The 18,870-nt window shown below is 50.1% G+C and overlaps 1 protein-coding gene across 2 annotated transcripts in view; it reads right to left on the bottom strand.

Moving 5' to 3' along the window:
* GALNT10 (polypeptide N-acetylgalactosaminyltransferase 10) overlaps positions 1-18,446 on the bottom strand; it is a 221,699-nt gene extending 203,253 nt beyond the window's left edge. The window contains exon 1 of one of the 2 annotated variants that reach the window (XM_061189890.1): positions 18,199-18,446. In XM_061189890.1, coding sequence (XP_061045873.1) covers positions 18,199-18,357 — 159 coding nt within the window. In that variant the 5' untranslated portion in view covers positions 18,358-18,446. The remainder of the gene's footprint in view (positions 1-18,198) is intronic. The other variant, XM_061189891.1, reaches the window with a different exon arrangement.
* Between the last annotated feature and the right edge of the window lie 424 nt (positions 18,447-18,870).

Raw genomic sequence — 18,870 nt, 5'->3', positions numbered from 1 at the left:
TTTCTTGAGGTAGGATTGTATTGCTGTAAACTTCCCTCTTAGAACTGTTTTTGATGCATCCCATAGGTTTTGGGTTGTCGTGTTTTCATTGTTATTTGTTTCTAGGTATTTTTTGACTTCCCCTTTGATTTCTTCAGTGATCTCTGGGTTATTTAGTAGTGTATTGTTTAGCCTCCATGTGTTTGTATTTTTTACAGATTTTTTCCTGTAATTGATATCTAGTCTCAGCGTTGTGGTCAGAAAAGATACTTGATATGATTTCAATTTTCTTAAATTTACCAAGGCTTGATTTGTGACCCAAGATATGATCTATCCTGGAGTATGTTCCATGAGCACTTGAGAAGAAAGTGTAATCTGCTGTTTTTGGATGTAATGTCCTATAAATATCAATTAAGTCCATCTTGTTTAATGTATCATTTAAAGCTTGTGTTTCCTTATTTATTTTCATTTTGGATGATCTGTCCATTGTATTCACCAAATTTTTTAAAATGTTTTGTTGTGAAATAATTTCAAACTTACAGAGAAGATGCAAGAAAAGCACAGTGAATCTTTCAACCATGTTTGTTGTCACCATTTTCCACCTTCCTGTTATCTTTCTTTCCCCCTCTCCCCCATCTATCTGTAGCTATAATTTTTTTCTGAAACATTTGAGAGAAAGTTGAAGACATAATAATCGTTGAGTCCTAAATTCTTTGGTGTGTATTTCCTGTGACTAAGGACATCAAAATCAGGAAATTTAACACTGATACAACACTATTATCTAATCTACAGTCAATATCCAAATTTTGCCAATTGATCTGATGTAATGTCCTTCATGCTAATTTTTTTTCTGTTTCAGGATCCAATCCAAGATTGTTCATTCATTTTCTCACTGATCAAATATGTCATATGCCAGGCACTGGGTAAAGCACAGGGGATAAAATAATGAGGGGGAAAACAGACACATCCACTGTCCTCATGGTGCTTATAGAATAGTTTAGTAGGGAGACATATTAATCAAATAATCACACTAACAGTAAGTTTGTGTCATCACAAACTAAGACACGTGCTTTAAAGTAAAAAAGCCTCGACTGGGGTGAGGGTTGGCGGGTGTGCATGTGGTGCTGGGGGTGTTGGATCAGAAAGCTCCCCTGAGGTTGGGACACCTGAGCTGAGATCTAAAGGGTGGGGCAGCCTTAACCAAGCCGTTTGCACGCATGCATGCATGGGGTGTGTGTGTGTGGTAGGGTAAAATGGAAGAGCGCCCACGCGATGAGAAAGACTCTGTGCAGGAGAATGCATGGCTTGTTGAAGGTCAGTAGAATGGAGGGCGGAGGGGGGAGGCAAAGTGGGGAGGGGCCTGGAGTGGAGTTTAGTCTGTATCTCAGAACAACAGGAAGCTACTGATGGGTCCCCAGGAGAGCCAGTGGCATGATTCATATTTCCAAAAGACCACTCTGGCTGCTGCTTGGAGAAAGGTAGTGAAAATAATATGGGTCAACAGTCCCTCAGCCTTGATTTCAGAATCCAAAAGGTTTTTTTAGAACTCGTTTAATGACAAAACCTGACCTGAACAGACATAAGGCTATTTATAGTCTTTATTTATTCACTTAGTGTGAATATTCTTACATTTTTGCCACAGGGAAAAAAATGTGTTATGATTATAGGGAGCAACCATAGACCCTGCTGGGGCTATTACATAATGCAGTGTGTACTCTGTATTAACTTTCCTAATTCAGAAAGATTCTTATGCCACTCGACAACTTATTGCCTCTCAACTTCAAATCCACCTTCTTTGACAGCTGTGCGAAAATGGATCTGGGCCCTTTAAACATTTTTCCTTTGCCATATAACATGATATTAACAGTGATCAGCAGATGCTAGAGAGACACTGCAGAAGGATTTTTTGTTTTTTTGTTTTTCATCCTGGTTTTGGTGTATTTGCCAGGCAGGCAGCATGGATGACTTCTCTGGTCCAGGCTCCTGTAGCAAGCACACCTTCTCCATCGTCCAGCTTCAGTGACCAGCAGCATCCAGCTGCCGGCAGCTTCCCCCTAACACCTACTCCCTTGGGCTGTTTGGTAGCTGAATGTGTTCCATGAGACACCTCACCAAGAACGGCTTACCCCACCACAAACAGCTTTCTCCAGCACATTTCACTGGCGTGGCACCAGAGCTACTCCTCTGCCATTCAGTAAGCACAGCTCTTCCCTCCCCAACAAAGTCAAGATCTCAGCCCTCTTCCTTAAGAGCTCTCTCTCTGCCCGGGCGGAGATCTTCCTTAGGAATTCTGTCTCAACGGGAGTCGGGGTGTGCTTCTTGCTGCTCTATCTCTGCCCGAGGGCTAGTGGCTGCTCCTGTATCTGCTATTCCCACGTTCTTTAGAACATATTTAGAGCTCTCTTCACTTCGTAATAGCCAATCCTTCATTACTCCAATCTCCTGTCACAGTTAATAGTTCTTTATACTCAAAGTTCCATGTCCAGATTACTGGGTGGTTTCTCTCTCCTGATAGAACCCTGACTAACATAATTGTGAATCCTAAAATACGCCTCATACAGAGGGGTTAGGCTAAGGGATTCTGGATCTGACATAAAAACAGCATCTATGTACCACTTTTTATATGCCAGGCACTATTCCAAGTGCTTTGTGTATGTGAATTAATTTAATCCTGATTTAAATTAAAATTTTAACAGAGGAAATAGATCCAATAACTTTCCCAAAGTCTCACAGCTAGTAAAGAGCAGAACTGGGATTCAAACCAGGCAAAGCTGTGGCCTTATAAGCCTGCGGGTGACGTGGGGAGGGAGCGAGGAGAGAGGGGGCAGCACAGAGGTCAGCTCAAAGGCTGCTGTGCATCCTCTACCATGCCTTCAGGGCCCCGTGCCCACTCCACCAATTGCTCACATCCCTGCCCTGGAACTGTGTGCCTAGAGGTCCAGCAGTTCCTTAAGGGCACAAGAGCAGAGACCATGTCCTTTCCTCCTGGAATGGCAAGTGCTTAGCAGAGAGCCCTCCTGGGCACATTCAGGATTTAGTCAAAATCTGCTGGATCAATGACATGTTGAATGAAATAGAACTATAGGCCCCAAAGCCAGCTGAACCACAGGTTGAGCCTTCTGGGTCTCATCCCGCGCTTGGAGCGCTCGGGCCCCGCAAGTGCTGTCCTAGGAGCTCCTCTGTCCCACCTGGCCTCACGTGCAGACATCTGACAGCAGTTGACAAAAGGACTTCTTAGGTCTTTTTCAACTCTAGATCTCCAGACTCATCAGAGAGCAAGTCTGATGACATGATTTCTCTGCCCGACACCCTTCACGTCTCTGGGAACCGCCATGTGGAGTCCAGCCCATGGACCTGACCCCACCAACACCCCAGCCTCTCCCAGGCCCACTCCTGGCTCTACTCCTTAGGGGCCAGCAACACTGAACCTGGGAGACCCTGCGCACGCCACACGGTTTTCCCCACTCTGGGCTTTTGACTGTGCCTCCCCTCTGCTGGGAATCCCTATGCTCCCCACCCCTCCCCAGCCCTGCCCCTGCCTTCAGAGACTTAGGTCAGGAGTTCCTCCTTCTGGAAGCGTTCCCTGCTCCCACCACCCCCCCTCCATCCATCTGGGCTAACTGGCTCTCCTGTGTGCTCACATATAACCCCGTACCCGCGGCTACCAGAGGGAGATCCCACTGGATCCCGAGTGACTCGGCTGGCGCGAGGAGCCAAGTGTGGTGGTGAAAGCTCAGGACCCTGCAGGCCAACCACAGCTCCATCAGTGACCAGCTCTGTGACCTGGGGTGCAATAGTTCATCTTCTTGGTGCTGAGTGCCCTCATCTATAAAATGGGGATATTTATAGCGTGTTTGCCATTGGATTGCTATGAAGATTAAGAACAATAATGTATGTAAGGTGCTTAAGACCGTGTCTGGCCAAAGCAGCCTGCAGAGGAGTTACCATCATGAGCGTCTGAAGCTCAGGGGCTGTGATTCACGCAGCTTGGTGGCCTCACTACCTGGCACAGCGTCTGGTCCACAGCAGGGTGCAGGATACAGACAAATGGATTCATTCTCCCTCCACTCCCATAGCCTCCAACCTGCTGCCCCGGCCTCCGGTGCCTCCTGCGTTGCCACTTCCACCTTTCTGAGGCATACCTCTGATTAGGCCATCATCTGTGCAAACTCTATCTCTGGCTTCCCTGTGTCCTGAGGCCCAGCCTCCCAATCAGAGCCCCGGTGACACAGCCCTCACTCCCTGCAGTGACTCTCACATCCAAATGTGCAGTGACTCTGCCACCTGAGAGACCCCGATCCCAGTATGGGTGCTTTGCTAAATTCCTAACCTTCCTCAGGGCCACCTTAGAAGTCACTGCCTTTCAGAAGTCCTTCCTGACCCCTTCCTCCTGGCATCGCCTGGCTGACCCCTCCCTCAGTACTTAGGCTGCTCTGCCTTGTGCACCACATCACTGTAAACTTGACTATGTCCCCTGTAGACTAGGAGCTCTCTGAAGGCAGGGGCTGTTTTCCATACCTATCACATAGTAATGACCCCCGTCCCAAATCAACTGAGGTGGGACCCAGAACAAAAACAAATTGTTGAAACCACTGTAGTGGGAACTCAAAAAAAAAAGAGACAATGCAGTTAGGTAAAAGGCAGAATGTAACATGTGTTTACTCATTGGTATTCAAGGCTAATGGCTAAGTGTTAAAAAAAAATTTGAAAGAGGTTGATCTCTTAACAAGGAGAATGGCTTTAGCTAAAGAATACATATGTGCAGGGTAATAAGCTAATCCTCCACAGGAAGTGAGGATTTTTCCCATGAATTAAAAAGGAACTGAAGTAGCTAGAAGAGATTAAGACAATTATCCCTGCCTTTGCCAGCAGTGTTTTGTCCATCTCCACCCAAACACAACACACAAACACACTCATGCACACACATAAAACAATCTGACGAGAAAATGGTCCATGCATTAACTTCCTAGGGCTGCCAGAAAACATTACCACAAACTACATGGCTTAAAAAAAGAAATTTACTGTCTCACAGTCCTGCAGGCTACAACTTCAGAAGTGAGGTGTTGGCAAGGCCAGGCTCCCTCTAAAGCCTCTGGGGGAGGATGCGCCTTTGCCTCTTCCAGCTGCTGGTCACCCCAGGCCTCCTGGTTTACACAGCACAGCTCCCATCTCTGCCTCAGACTTCACATGGCCGTCTTCCTTCACTGTGTCCCTCCTCTTATAAAGACACCAGTCAGTCACACATGATTAAGTCACACAAGACCATGCTACTCTAGCATGTCCTCATCTTAACCAAATACATCGGCAATGACCAAGTATGGTCACATTCTGAGGGCCTGGCATTAGAACTTCAACGTATCTTTTCGGGGGGGACACGATTCAACCCACAGCAGTCCATTCATCCATGGGAGATGTGGTCCTTGGAGAAAGACCCACCCAAGGTCACACAGCAACTGAAGGCATTTCCTCCACCAGGAAAACACCAGAACAGGGGGTCAGCAAACCAGGGCCTGCCAACCAGTCTGCTGCCTGATTCTGCAAATAAAGTTTTACTGGCACAGGGCATGCCCATTCATTTATGTATTGTCTCAGCTGCTTCCACACTACAATGACAGGGCTGGGGAGCTGCAGCAGAGATCATATGGCCTGCAAAGCCTAAAATATTCTCTGGGCTACAAGAATACATAAAATACACTGGCCACGTTTGGGGGTGGAATTTCTAGAGACAGGAGGAAGCCTAGGCCCAAATGGCAGCTCTCTGGAACCCCTTCTCTCCAGCTGGAAGCCCTCTCAGCTGTCCTGCTAGGAAAGCTCCTTCAATATAACTTCCCTCTGCCTAGAGAAATGGCAAAACATAGCACTACAACATTCGTGCCACTGAAGCTGTACAGATTAAATTCTATAAGCATTTCCGAGAGACAGAGATTAGTTCTCGCAGGAAGGTCAAAGAAGACTTTCTGGGAAGGGAAAGACTTGAGAGGAGCCTGCAAAGATGAGTGGTGGACTCTCCAGAAATCCTTTAGGCCACACTGAGCCACCGCATTATTACCTAGGACTCTGCTCAGCTACAGGAAGTGAGTTCCCCATCACTGGAGGTGTTCAAGCCAACGATGGCTGACCATTTGGCAGGGATGCAGTTGGGGGAGACAGGGCAAGATGAAAGACAGTCCCCCGGAACTGTGGATTCCACAGTGGTAGGCGGATGGCTTCTTCAGTCTCATATCTCATCATATTTGCTCAGAGAGACACACACAGCAGAGGGGAGACACGTAGGGAGGGAGTGGGGGTGTAGGGAGAGAGACACACACACAGAGAAAAGAGAGGGCTGAGAATCAGAAGGGGTGAAAGAGGCGAATTCACACCCAAAGCCAAAGAGAGCCCACACAAACCACGGAGGGAGGAAATCCACACCAGGGCTTTTTGTCCCCTTAACTGTTACAGAGGAAAAAAAGAGAGAGCAAAACCCTGACAATTAGTTAAAACTAATCAAATGTCCCTTTAATACCTCTGGCTTGGCACCTGGCAGCCTTCTTAATGTGCCCCATTGTTCCCTGGCAGGGCTCTTGGCTGCCTCTCCCGCTGCCAGGGGAGGGGAAGAGCAGCGGCCCAGCCAGGATCCAGGCTGGGGAGGGAGGCCCGGAGAGGCACACCCCAGACACACAGAGAAGACTTCACGGGGAGACCCTACCGCCCTCCCCAGCGGGAAAGTGAACACACCAGATGGCAAGATCTGGCAACTGCCCAAAGTGAGGGGCGCAGGAAGAGTTTCAGGTCTCAAAGCTGATGAGGCCCTTTTACTTGTACTCTGCTCACATGCCAGGAAGGTATTATCCCCACTTTATAGATGAGGAAATGGAGGCCAAGAGAGGTCAAATGACTTGCCACGGGCATCAATAAAACGTGACAGTTAAGAGGCAGTTAAGCAAAGTTTGAGAGTCAGAAATCTGAGTCTGAGTCTCACCACTTGTTTGTTCTGCAGGCCCGAGAGGTTACTTAACGCTTCCTGAGCCCCCGTTTTCCCATCTGCAAAATGACCATAGTAAGAGCACTTATAACAGTGGAGAAATGAGATGGGCCCCAGGCACGGCAGGCAGCAAGAGTGCAATGATTAATGCGGGTTATTGGTACCTCTGTGGTGCCAGGGCAGAAAGAGAGACGGAACTCTCAGCCCAGGATTGGCCACCACACCAACCGTGCCCTGTCCTCCCACACCCCACTGCCGCACCAGCAGCCACCTGGAACCTCTAAGGGAAGGTTCCAGTAGGGAGGGGGATGGAGCTGCAGCCACTCCTGCCCTGGCAAAGGGCCCTGTCCTCAGAGACCTGGGTGGCTACATTCAGCTGAACTGCCTTCACACAGGCTCTTTCCCAGAAATGCCCTCCGGATGCCTTTGAGGGCCGCCCCCACCCCCAAAAGGCATGTGCCGTTTCTGCTGGGAAAGCCATCTTCCCTCTCATTTCACAGACTCCTAGCACTCCCCCTGTAACAGGAGTGTACATACTGGGGCTCCCCGACACGCCAAGAAGCACAGGCAGAAAACAAAGTGGACTCTGTGCTCACGTCATCGCTAATGAACCTACACGCCCCTGACACAGCTGGAACAAACTGTATTAGACAGGGTGGACCTCAGATTCAGAACCCCTAGAGACACAGAGAGGCAAGGCAAGTGGTTCCTAGTCTCACACAGAGCAGGAATCATCCAGATATAAACTTAAGTGAGTCTGTTCAAGAGCCTAAGGCTTATATTTTACATTTCTAAGTAACCACCTTTTCCCCCCTGGAAAGTACATTAGGCTTTCAGTCAGAGGACCAGCCTCAGCTCACTGGCTCTGTCACTTGTCCTGTCACTTATGCTCTTTGAACCTCGGCTGGCTCATCTGTCAAGTGACAAACTGGACACAGGTTATAAAGCAGGGCTCCCAAACTCCAATGTCCCCAGAGGCCAGCACAGTTACAGGAAAGGGTGAGGAATCCAGGTTTGAGATCACAAGATGTGGCAGGGGCCACAGCCAACTCAAGAGCCGGAGCCTGTCTAGACGGGGCAGCTGCTACCCAGATCCAGCCACTTTTTGTGGCTGCTAGACCTTTCCATTTTCCCCCAAAAGCCAGAAAAGATAATTTTTAAAAGTGTGAGATATTCCAATGTTTAGGTAGTGACAACAACTTACTAACATTTAAAAATAAAGACATCCAACCATTTATGGGCCAGCATTGGATGAACCACACAAAACATGTCTCTGGGCTACACGTGGCCCACAGGCCACCAGTTTGCAACCTCCAATAAAATACCATATAAAGTTGTTTTTTTTTTTAAAGTAATACAAACGTCAAATAAAGTAATAAAAGAAGTTATCTGAAGGAGACAGCCATTAAGGTTTATTACCAATAAAATAACCAGGAATTCAAACTATAGTCCCTGGTGCCCCAAAAACAGTCACTAATTTTTCAGTAAAGTTAGGTGCTGAATTTAGAAACTGGTTATTTCACAGACGCGCGCACACAGGTACGCGTTTCAACTGTCAGCAGCTGACTGATCAATGCTCAGGAGGAGGCATGCAGAAATAACAGTTTTCAGTTGAGCACGTACAATGTGCTTTAGCAGCAGGAAGTGATTTTCACACACTCCCCCGCCAAGATGTTTCCAACCTGTTTCCCTTTATGAAACCCCCTTCCTCCAAAGCCCCGCCAGCCCGCTCTGCTCAGCAGCCCTGGCCTCTCCCTCTTCCAGGAGGCTGACATTTGTAACAGGGCGAGACCAGCCCAAACACACAACCCCGGTTAACTGGGCAGCTGCCCAGGAGTGAGGCTCCCAGGCGGCCCGTGGGACCTGCTGCAATACTGCACTGAGGCATTCGGCTCGCAGAAGAGCATTCCAGAGCCAACACAATGGATCCAAGAACCAGGCTCGTGGCGCTCTCAGCGATAACCTCCCACGTCCGTCTGGGGAAGAGGGTGGACTCACCCAAGGTCAGAGGATGGCAAGGCAGCAGGAGGGAGCCTCGGGCTGTGAGCTCTGCTCTGCTCGAGGGAGACACCTGGGCTGGAACCCTGTTTCCATCACTTCCCAGCTGTGTGGCCCCGGATACGTCATGGAACCTCTCTGCTCATTTTCTTACCTTTAATGTCATTTAATCACCACGACACAACGCAGGAATGCTGACTGTGCTCATTTTAGGAGAAGGCAGAGCTGGGCCTGGGAATCAGGGGTCCAGTTCCCAATCACACACTCTCTCCAACTCAAGGGAGAGGCCCCTAGGGTCTCCATAATGTGACCCCTTCCTGGGAAGGCCCTGAGTTCAATACCCACCCCCTCTGTGGGCATCTCACCTTTGCCCCCACAGCAGGAAGGCAGAGGACCCAACTGCGAAAGGCAACAGATCACAGGCACCAGCGGAAAGCAAAGCTTTAGGGCCCCAGAGAGTCCCTGTGGCCCACTGCAGAGGGATCTGCAAAATGCACGGCCCATCCCAGATGCCAATCCCAGACTCTGAGCTGTCTGCATCTGACACGGTGCCATTATTAACAGGCACCAGAGTCCCCCGGGGAGAGCTGGCTGGCAACCTGGGGAAGCTGCAGCTAAACACACTCCCCAGGAATAGACGTTCAAAGCGCTCCTGGGGGGAAAGGAGTAAGCACCTGGGGAGGAAGGCGAGGTCTGCCTCCTGTGGGTGCTGACAAGCTGGGGACATGGGCGGAGAGGAGAGATTTCCCTGCTGGATTCTCAGCAGGATCTGCTGAATACATGGCTCCTTGGCCCACCCCAGTCTGGCCCAAGCAGGCTCCTTGGGCACGGGTCCTGGAGCCTCCACCGTTACCAGGCTCCTCAGGGACGCCGAAGCGCCCCGCAGTTCCAGAAGAACCATTCCCCGAGGTCAGGCTTCCTGCACTCGGCCAGCAGTCACCGAGCACCCACACATCATTCACTCACTCACCTGCTCCTTCGGTCCCTCAGCAAATACTTTGGGCAGTCAAGAGAGGGTTACTGGGATGGAGGTTCCTTCAGGAGCAGACAGGCTGGACAGATCAAAAATGATGACTACACTGCATGTTTTCATAAGGGGCTCTGGACCCCTGAGGAGAGACGGCTGCCCCAGCAGGGGTGAGTCAGGTTTAGGGGCAAGATGGCAGGGAAGAAGGGTGTCAGAGGCAAGGGAGCAGCATGTGTGGAGGTCCAGAGACTCACAGAACACACAGACAGGGGCAGGGAGGGAGAAGCAGAAAGAAAGGACCATGCCTTCCTGGAAAGGCCTCTGGTCTAAATGGGCAGAAAAAGCCGGGGGCTCAGGGGAACTAAAGCAGGGTGAGAGACCCCTGGGGGCTAGAGTGACCAAAGAATACTTCCTGGAAGCGGCAAAGAATATTGCCTAGAAGGATGCAGAGGATTTGTGTTCTCTCCTCAGGGAGGAAGTAGGTGGGCACCCCCAATGATTGATTCAGATTCCAAAGAGTCAGGGAGTGGGGTACAAAGAGCAGCCTGTGCCATGAGGCCAACCACCTATCCTCCACCTTCCAGACAAAGACAATATAAGCATCCCTCCCTACCTCCGCCACAGGGAGGCCAAGAAGAATGGATCCCTACTCTAAGCCAGGCACTGCCCACACGCAGCAGCACCACACTCACTGAGCACTTTCTGTACCAGGCCTGGTGCTCAGGGTCTCACCCACAGTGACTCATCCAACCCTCAGAATGCCCACCCCCAGAGTTAACATTATGCCCATTTTACAGGCCAAGAATTCCAGGCACAGAGGTCAAGTGACTTGCCCAAGGCCAGAGATCTGAACCAGGCAGTGTAGCTCCAAAGCCAAAGCCCTACACGTTGCTCCACAGTGTCTCAATCTAGTGAGATTGGGGAGTCGTTACGCCAATGGGGCTTCGGCAGGGGTGGGGTGAAGGTTCCTCTTCAAGGTCACCAAATGACCTTGTGGGCTCACCGAGGAAGTTCAGTCTTAGAGCAATGGTCACTCCCCTCTGTGCAGACATCTGGGCTCCCATGGCAGCCTCCCAGGAGGGGTGGAGGGGCGGCGTGGAAAGCAGGGTCTTTCTCCTGCCTCAGCGCTGGGTCAGAGACTCACAGGCTTAAATACCAGCTCCACAACCACACGCTGTGCATCCTTGGGCCATCCTTGGGCAAATACCTGTACCTCTGTGAGCCTCCACTCCCTCACTGGCTCCCACCTGTCTATAATTGTGAGTATTTAACAAGACATACAGGTAAAGGGCTTATGAGTCCAATGCCTAGCAGAATAAGTGCTAAATAAATGGTAGCTGCTATTAATTATTATTGACATTACCATCTTATCATCTACATCATCATCTTTCTTGTTAGTGTCATTTCGTACTGTGGCTTTTATCATCTAGGAAATCTGAAGACCATTCAGCATCTGAAGCTCAGAATTTTCTCAAAACCAAAGAGAAGGAAGAAATGGGCCTGCTTTTCCCCTTCCCTCTCCTATCTATACTCAGCAGAGGGCAGCAAACAGGAACTATCCAAAGATAAGAGGAGAGAGACACATGGAGAGAAAGCTACACACTCATAAATACACACCCACCCACCACAGCAAGCGGAATTGTTTAGCTTCCAAAGTATGAACACTCCGCCTCCTCCAGCTAAGAAGGGCCAGGCAGAAAAAAACTCGAAGCTGAAGAGACAGAAGTTCTTTTTCAGCTTGAGACAAATTTTCAATGAACCGCCTTTTAATGGGGGGTGGAGGAGTGGGGGAGAGGGACAGCTCTCAGAACACCTGTGAGGGGAAAGGAAAGCGGCAGCAGAACTCATAAGATTAAATAAAAGCAGCTTTTAACTGCTCCTTATCTTAACCCTCCACTTACCCTGTGCTGGAAGCATTTGCGCCCGGGCTTTCCCCACGGGGACACTGAGGCCCACAGAGTGAATCATCTCAGCCAGGGGGTGGCAGAGCTGGGATGAGAATACGGACCTCCAGACTGCAGGTTCAGTAACTAAAACTGAGCCCAGGGCTTCCCTGGTGGCGCAGTGGTTGAGAATCTGCCTGCTAATGCAGGGGACACGGGTTCGAGCCCTGGTCTGGGAAGATCCCACATGCCGCGGAGCAACTAGGCCCGTGAGCCACAACTACTGAGCCTGCGCATCTGGAGCCTGTGCTCCGCAACAAGAGAGGCCACAATAGTGAGAGGCCCGCGCACCGCGATGAAGAGTGGCCCCCACTTGCCGCAACTAGAGAAAGCCCTAGCACAGAAACGAAGACCCAACATAGCAATCAATCAATCAATCAGTCAATCAATCAATCTTAAAAAAAAAAAAAAAAAAAACTGAGCCCAAGATAGCAGAGAGGTTTTATCTCAAGGCCCAGGTCTGATGCCCGGCAGTGACTGCCCGGGACACTGTGTCAGCAGGATTCTGGTGTGGACATTTGTTGGCTTCATCCCTAGATTTCATTTCCCCTCCTCCCCATGACAGCATCCAGATTTTTCTCCTGGAAACTGCTCTTCCTATGATTTGGGTGGCCTGACCCCACCCCTAGCTGCAGGGTGGGTTAGGTCAATCAGCATAGCTCATCCTCCTGACAAGTGTGAATGGTTAGATCCAAATTGGGCCAATAACACCTAAGGAGTCTTGCTAGAGTTTATAGGAAACAAGTTTCCACTCTCTCATAAAGAAGCTACCAGAAGAAGCAGACTCTCTCCTGTAGGATCTGGGTGTGGATACGAGGTGAGAAAGAGCTACAACCATTTCTTGCTACCTTGGGGGCTCAGTCTACGATGTGAACCTCTAGATCATACCACACCTGAAGTCCACTGCAGTTACAGGAGTTAATATATTCCCTTACTCAGTTCAGCCTACGTGGCTTAATTCCTTCTGTTAACTGCAACTGAGAGAATCTGAGGTGGCTCTTAGACTCAGATTGGCTCTGTCTGCCACGGGGAGCAGTAATGGTGCCACATGCTATGCATCCTTTTAATTCCTCTATTGCCCTGCTGGATCCCATTGCCACCTTAAAATTTAATACATTTCACTTGCTTTAAAACTGTAAAAATTCGGAAAGAAAATTTACAAAAATAGATCTGCAAAAAAGCCTGGTAAGTTCCAGCAGATAATCGGTCTCGATACGTACTGGCCTCCAAAACTGGGAGTGATAATCTTGGCTCATGAGGGATATAATTGTAGAGAAGGATCAAATATTAGGATGTGAAGGGAAAAAACATGCATGGTGAAACAGAGCAAGAACTTGGAGAAGAACTGGGCTCTGGTCTGCCTCCCTCCCTCTGAGAACTGATTTCCCCTCTCCTGGGCCTCAGTTTCCATATCTACTACATGAGGGGCTTGGACTAGATAACTTCTGTAGCACCCTTCCTGCTCTGACACGCATAGATCCTATAGCAAACATGTTCTGACTGTCTTCCAAGTGCCAAGGCTTAAGCTATGTGCTAGAAGAGGATGTGGTTTCTATGCCAAGACATTTCCGGGAGGAGAGGCCACGATGCACTCCTTAGCCACAGGAACTCAGGCATGTATAGCCTACCTCCTTTCCTGGGCATGAGGACAATGGTTCTCTGAGAAGCAGGACTCAAATTATTTAAGTCTTCCTGGGGGCATCGGGGGCATCGGGGGCAAGGGGGCATCAGCTCTTCCCTTGCTGGCTCTGACACATACATGACATACAGTCAGATATATGCATGATACAGAGCCCACTGCAAACACCTTGTGAGCATTTAGCTGCCACGGGACACATTTCTGGCTGCCAAGTTTGCCTCAGGGTGTCTTTTAGTGATGAGATCCTGATGCCATCTCTGTGTAAGAGCTGACTGCGGACAAGGTACAATTAGCAAGCAAGATGGTTATCCTTTAAATGGCCTTTGCTTTTACATTCCTGATTCCATTCTTTGTTATCATGTCACTGGAGCCAACAGATTAAAGGCTGAACACAGCCTGAGAGAAGGCATTAGAGTATAAACATATCCCTAAGTAGTGGTCTCATCACAAGGTAGATATGGCGGCCTGTTTAAACACACTTCTGCTATCCAGGCCTTTCCAACACAAGCTTCCAAACTCACAGAACCCCAGGATGCTGGAGTTGGGAAAGTCCTAACAAAGTATCTATCCCCTACAGTGCAAATAAGATTCAACATGCCATTAACTCCACTTGAGTAGCAGTGTTGAGAAACAGTCGGAGGCCAAGTTTGGGCTTCGAGGGAAAGTGATTGATTAGCAATGTCTGCCCTGGCCAGGGGATGGGAAGCACTCTTCTGACACACATTTACCTTTCTCCTTCTGAATCTAAGCCCTCACTTCACAGGTGGAGAATCTAAGGCCCAGAGGGGTTAAACCACTTTCCTGAGGTCACACAGTGAGTTCAGGGCAAGAGAGCAAACTAAAACCCAGGCCTCTGTTCCCAGACCTTTCTCAGTTGGGCTCCCTAGGAAACTGCAAGCCTAGGATGAAAAAAGAATGCAGGAAGTCAGATTTGCTCAGGTAAATCAACAACCCTTCCCCAGTGGCATCAGATTTCAGTTGGGCAAGCAGACAAAGAAGTGATTAGCAATCTAAAGGATCCCAACCCCTCTGTAGAAAATTAAACAAATCATTCCATGGCTACATTTCTGTGGTACTTAACTTCCTGATGGGTAAGGCTCTGCCACCAGGAAGAATAAAAAAACAGGGCGGGCGGAGGGAAGTATTGATTTCTGGATGTTCTAAGAACAAAGTTCAGCTCTGACACAATGAGAAAAACTCTTGATATTTGAAAATTAAAGTCGTTGGTATTCCATTATCCCACCAATTTCTATTGCATGCTTGCTATTATCCAATGAAGTCATTTTCACAAGAGATTATGGCTCAGAAATGGGGAGGGACTGCATCACATTTCTTAACACGGGTTCTTAATAGCCAGTTCCCAAGCCTGGAATATGAAACAGACCAGAGAATTAAACCAAGCTGTTAAGCAGATTGGGACTAGAAATGAGAGGCACCCCCCAAATTAAAATGAAGATGGCTTCAAGACTGGCTTTTCTTGCTTGGTTTTGCAACTTTCCAAGAAGCCAGCTGTACGACCAGATGAATGCTCAAATCCTTGAAGCTTTATGTGTCCTTTACAAATCAGCTGCCCTACCCAGCTCCAGTAGTACACTAAGCATAAGCTAGCATAAGTTACACAGACTTACGTTCTAGCAGATGATAAACGCTCTGAATTTAAAATCCTGTATTCTTTAATCCAGTGGAGAAATCAAGGAGTTAAAGGACTAAAACGGTGAGTATGTTACCATCAAGGAAACTTCTCTCAAATCCACAAGGAATATAGTTTTCATTTGGATAAAATCCTGTTGTCCGACTTCCCTCCAGAGCCTCTGCAGTTATTTCTACTCAAAAGATCAATGAGGTGCTCTGGGGTAATTCTCAACAATTACAGGAGTGACAAGCTGAGCTCAGAACTGGTCAGCCCTGTCGAAAGAAGCTCTGTGTGCTTGAGATGCCAGATTCCCCAGATAGCAGCCTGATGTGGTACGTGCACGTTCCAGCGCTCTGGGATGAGGGATGGAACATCAGCACTCTGAGAAGTCAGCCTCCTCCCTTGAGGCCAGCTGACATTCAAAAGGACTCGAGGCCAAGCCTAGTGCTGTGCATCTGCAGGAGAGTGAAACAAAAAGGGGCTGTGTGGAAATTTGGCAGGGTGTTCCTGAAAGGCAGCAGATGAATGCTGAATCCTATGGCACCTAGAAGAGCTGATCGTTGGGGAAACAGCTCCATTCTACTGCTCCCAGGAGGCTAAGATATTTTCTTTAAAGCAAGGATCATCAGTTGGCACCCCCTACCACCACCACCAAACCCCTTTACCACTTCTTTCTCCTCTTCCCCTTCATGATATTCCAGAGAAAAAGAAATGAACAAGAACTAGACCTTCCCAGATGAGCCTCTCTGTCCATTTCAGTTAAGGGCTCCGACAGCGCCCAGCTGTTGCTCCCCTCTCTCTCTGCCCAAAAGGCTGCCTTACTCCATCAATCCCCTCTTGTGAAAGTGACTAATTTACTTTGAAAGCTCAGGCCAAACTGGCAGTTAACCTTGACCTTCTCTCTACACATCTGGATCTATAGAAAATGAAAATCAGGATTTCTCTGGCATCCACAGCAAATGAAATACGAGGGCTTTCTCCAGGCAGAGGCAGAATGTCAGGAGCTCTTTCAGAACTGGCTACAGGGCTTCCCTGGTGGCGCAGTGGTTGAGAATCTGCCTGCCAATGCAGGGGACACGGGTTCGAGTCCTGGTCTGGGAAGATCCCATATGCCGCGGAGCAACTGGGCCCGTGAGCCACAACTACTGAGCCTGCGTGTCTGGAGCCTGTGCTCCGCAACAAGAGAGGGCGCGATAGTGAGAGGCCTGCGCACCGCGATGAGGAGTGGCCCCCGCTCACCGCAACTAGAGAAAGCCCTCGCACAGAAACGAAGACCCAACACAGCTAAAAATAAATAAATAAATAAATTTATTAAAAAAAAAAAAAAGAACTGGCTACAGCTATTCCAAAGGAGAGTCTGCACTTGGGCAGGACAATGCCCCCTTGATCTGGGGCTGTGTCCAGTACGGAGTCCTCACAGCTAGGGATGCTACAAGGGGCTCCTGCCTCAGGAAAGGAAAAAGAAGTGGCCATTGCCCTCCACATTGGTTCACTGACAGTATCACAGAAAGCTGGAGCTGGACCAGTAACCACATTTTACAGATGGAGAAAGGGAGGCTCAGAGAGGGAGATGGGAGGTGGTCAAGGACACACACAGCAAGTTAATAGTAAAGCTGAGGACAGGACCCTGAACTCCTGACCCTGATGCTAGTACAGGGTGGGAACAGATTTCATGAAGGAAAAACCCATATACATACAGAATTTAAGAGAGAGGGGTCGAAGTCAGCTGTCAGGGTTTGAACCAGGGGTTTAGGAAAGGAGTTGGGGCCTTACTTTCCAAACAGTAGATCTACCAAAAGGATTAACCAGGTCCTCCAGGATGGTTTGCAGCAATGACCAGAATGACAGGCTGCCCTCAAACTGGTCAGCCCTGTCGCAAAGAGCCCTCTGTACTCAAGACAGCAGCCTGATCCTGGGACGAGAAAGGAAAACCATCCAAAGTCAGCCTCTTCCCTTATCCGGCTGACCATCAGTCAAGTTCAACCCTGATGCACAACTTATCCACTTCCCACGGGACCGAGCAAATCCCACAAGAGAACCTGAAATGTCCCACTGTGTGAAACAGTTCATGCATATATAGCCTCACTGGCACCTACTGAGCTAGGAGCTAGGACAGTACGAGTGATGTGACAGAGCTTTTGCTATCAGTCTACATGTACTCCTCTCTCTCTCTCTCTCTCTCTCTCTCTCACACACACACACACACACAAATGTACATAGGTGAGTTCAGAGGAGGCAAAAATAATTAAGATTTCAGTCTTGGCTGCAAGAAACACAACACCTAATCAGCCTGGACAAGTTCAGAAGGGGTCATGGGTACTCTGAGAAGGGACAGGGGAAGCATCTGATGTTCCATCCTCAGAGCACTGGGCACAAATAGCCTCTGGGGAATTTGAGGGTTCTCCCACCACAGCCCCCACTTCTGGATTCCCAGAAAGTCAAAGGCAGCAGGCCCCTCAAAGACCAGGAGCTCCACCACCATCCCCCAGGGCCTGAAGCTCCAAGGAGAGCGTGATCCTTGCATCCTCCGAGGAATCTACAGGATCTGGGAAAGAAAGACGGCTGGGAAAGAAGGAGGGTGGAGAGGAAGAAGGCCCAGGTGTCTCTTTGGGCAGATGGGTAAACAAGAAAAGGAGCTGACTTGAGTAGGAAACATCGCGATCAGCAGGTGGGGGGAAAAGCGGAAAAGACCTGTACACCAAATAGAAGGACCAGCATCTCCAGAAGAAGGAGTCATCCTGGGATACAGGGCTGCAGGATCCTCCAAAAGAGAGGGATGCTGGAAGAGGTGAGGGGACACCAGACAGGGACAGAAAAGAGGATGGTAACCTATGGTAAGAAACAGACCATCACACTGGGCATCAGTTGGTTCGGTTTCTGAATAACGTAGGACGTAATGTAAGTCCTATCCTTCCCTGAGCCTCAATTTTCCCATCTAAAACAATGGGAAGAACCGAGGAGTCTCTGGAGCTGACTCTGAGGAGGCAGACAGGGGCCGATGAAGGAAGGAACCGAAGGCCAGAAGTGAATTCAGGAAGAGCGTGTTTCCAACTGCATGGCAACTGGGGGACTCACCTGTCCGGCCGCCGGGGCCACCGCTGCTCCGGATCCCCCGGGTGTGCCGTCGGGCTGCCGCTCGCGGTACAGCGCCCAGAGCCCCACGTTGGGCAGAAGGACCAGGGCCGCCAGCACCAGCGCCACCGCCTGCAGAAGCCGCTTCTCCTTCCGCCTCATCGGGGCCGGTCAGCCCCGCCGCGCCCCGCCGGCCCCGCCGCGCCGCCCGCAGCTCCGCGCGTCCGCCCGTCCGCCCGGCGGCGGCAGTACCTCAGCGAAGAGAAGCGACCGCGGCGCCGGCCCCGCTCCAACTCCGCGGCACTTCCGCCGCTCGCCGGCCGGGGAGCCGGACTCCGCCACCGCGCAGCCACCGCGGGGGGGGGGGGGGTCGCCGCCAACACAGCCGCCCCCTAGTCCTGCCGAGCCGCGCGTCCCACCCCGCCTCCTCGCGGTCGGCTGCCGAAAACCACACGCCGCGAGCCGCGGCCTTCTCGCTGCTCTTCTGCTCCGCCCGGAGGCGGCGAGGGCCCAGTGCAGACCGCTCCCCCCTCTCGGGCCGCGATGGTGCGGCCCGCTCCTCCGCTGCTCCCCCGCCCGCGGGAGCTTTGCGAAAGTCGGGGAGTTGGCAAGTTGGGCGCTAACTGGTGTGGGCTGGGACGCGCTCCCAGGGACCCCAAAGTCCCGCCCGGCCAC

This window comes from Eubalaena glacialis, chromosome 4 (genome assembly GCF_028564815.1).
Source record: "Eubalaena glacialis isolate mEubGla1 chromosome 4, mEubGla1.1.hap2.+ XY, whole genome shotgun sequence".
Lineage (NCBI taxonomy): Eukaryota > Metazoa > Chordata > Mammalia > Artiodactyla > Balaenidae > Eubalaena > Eubalaena glacialis.
Note: the sequence above shows the minus strand (reverse complement) of the source record. Positions and strands in the feature narration are given on the sequence as shown.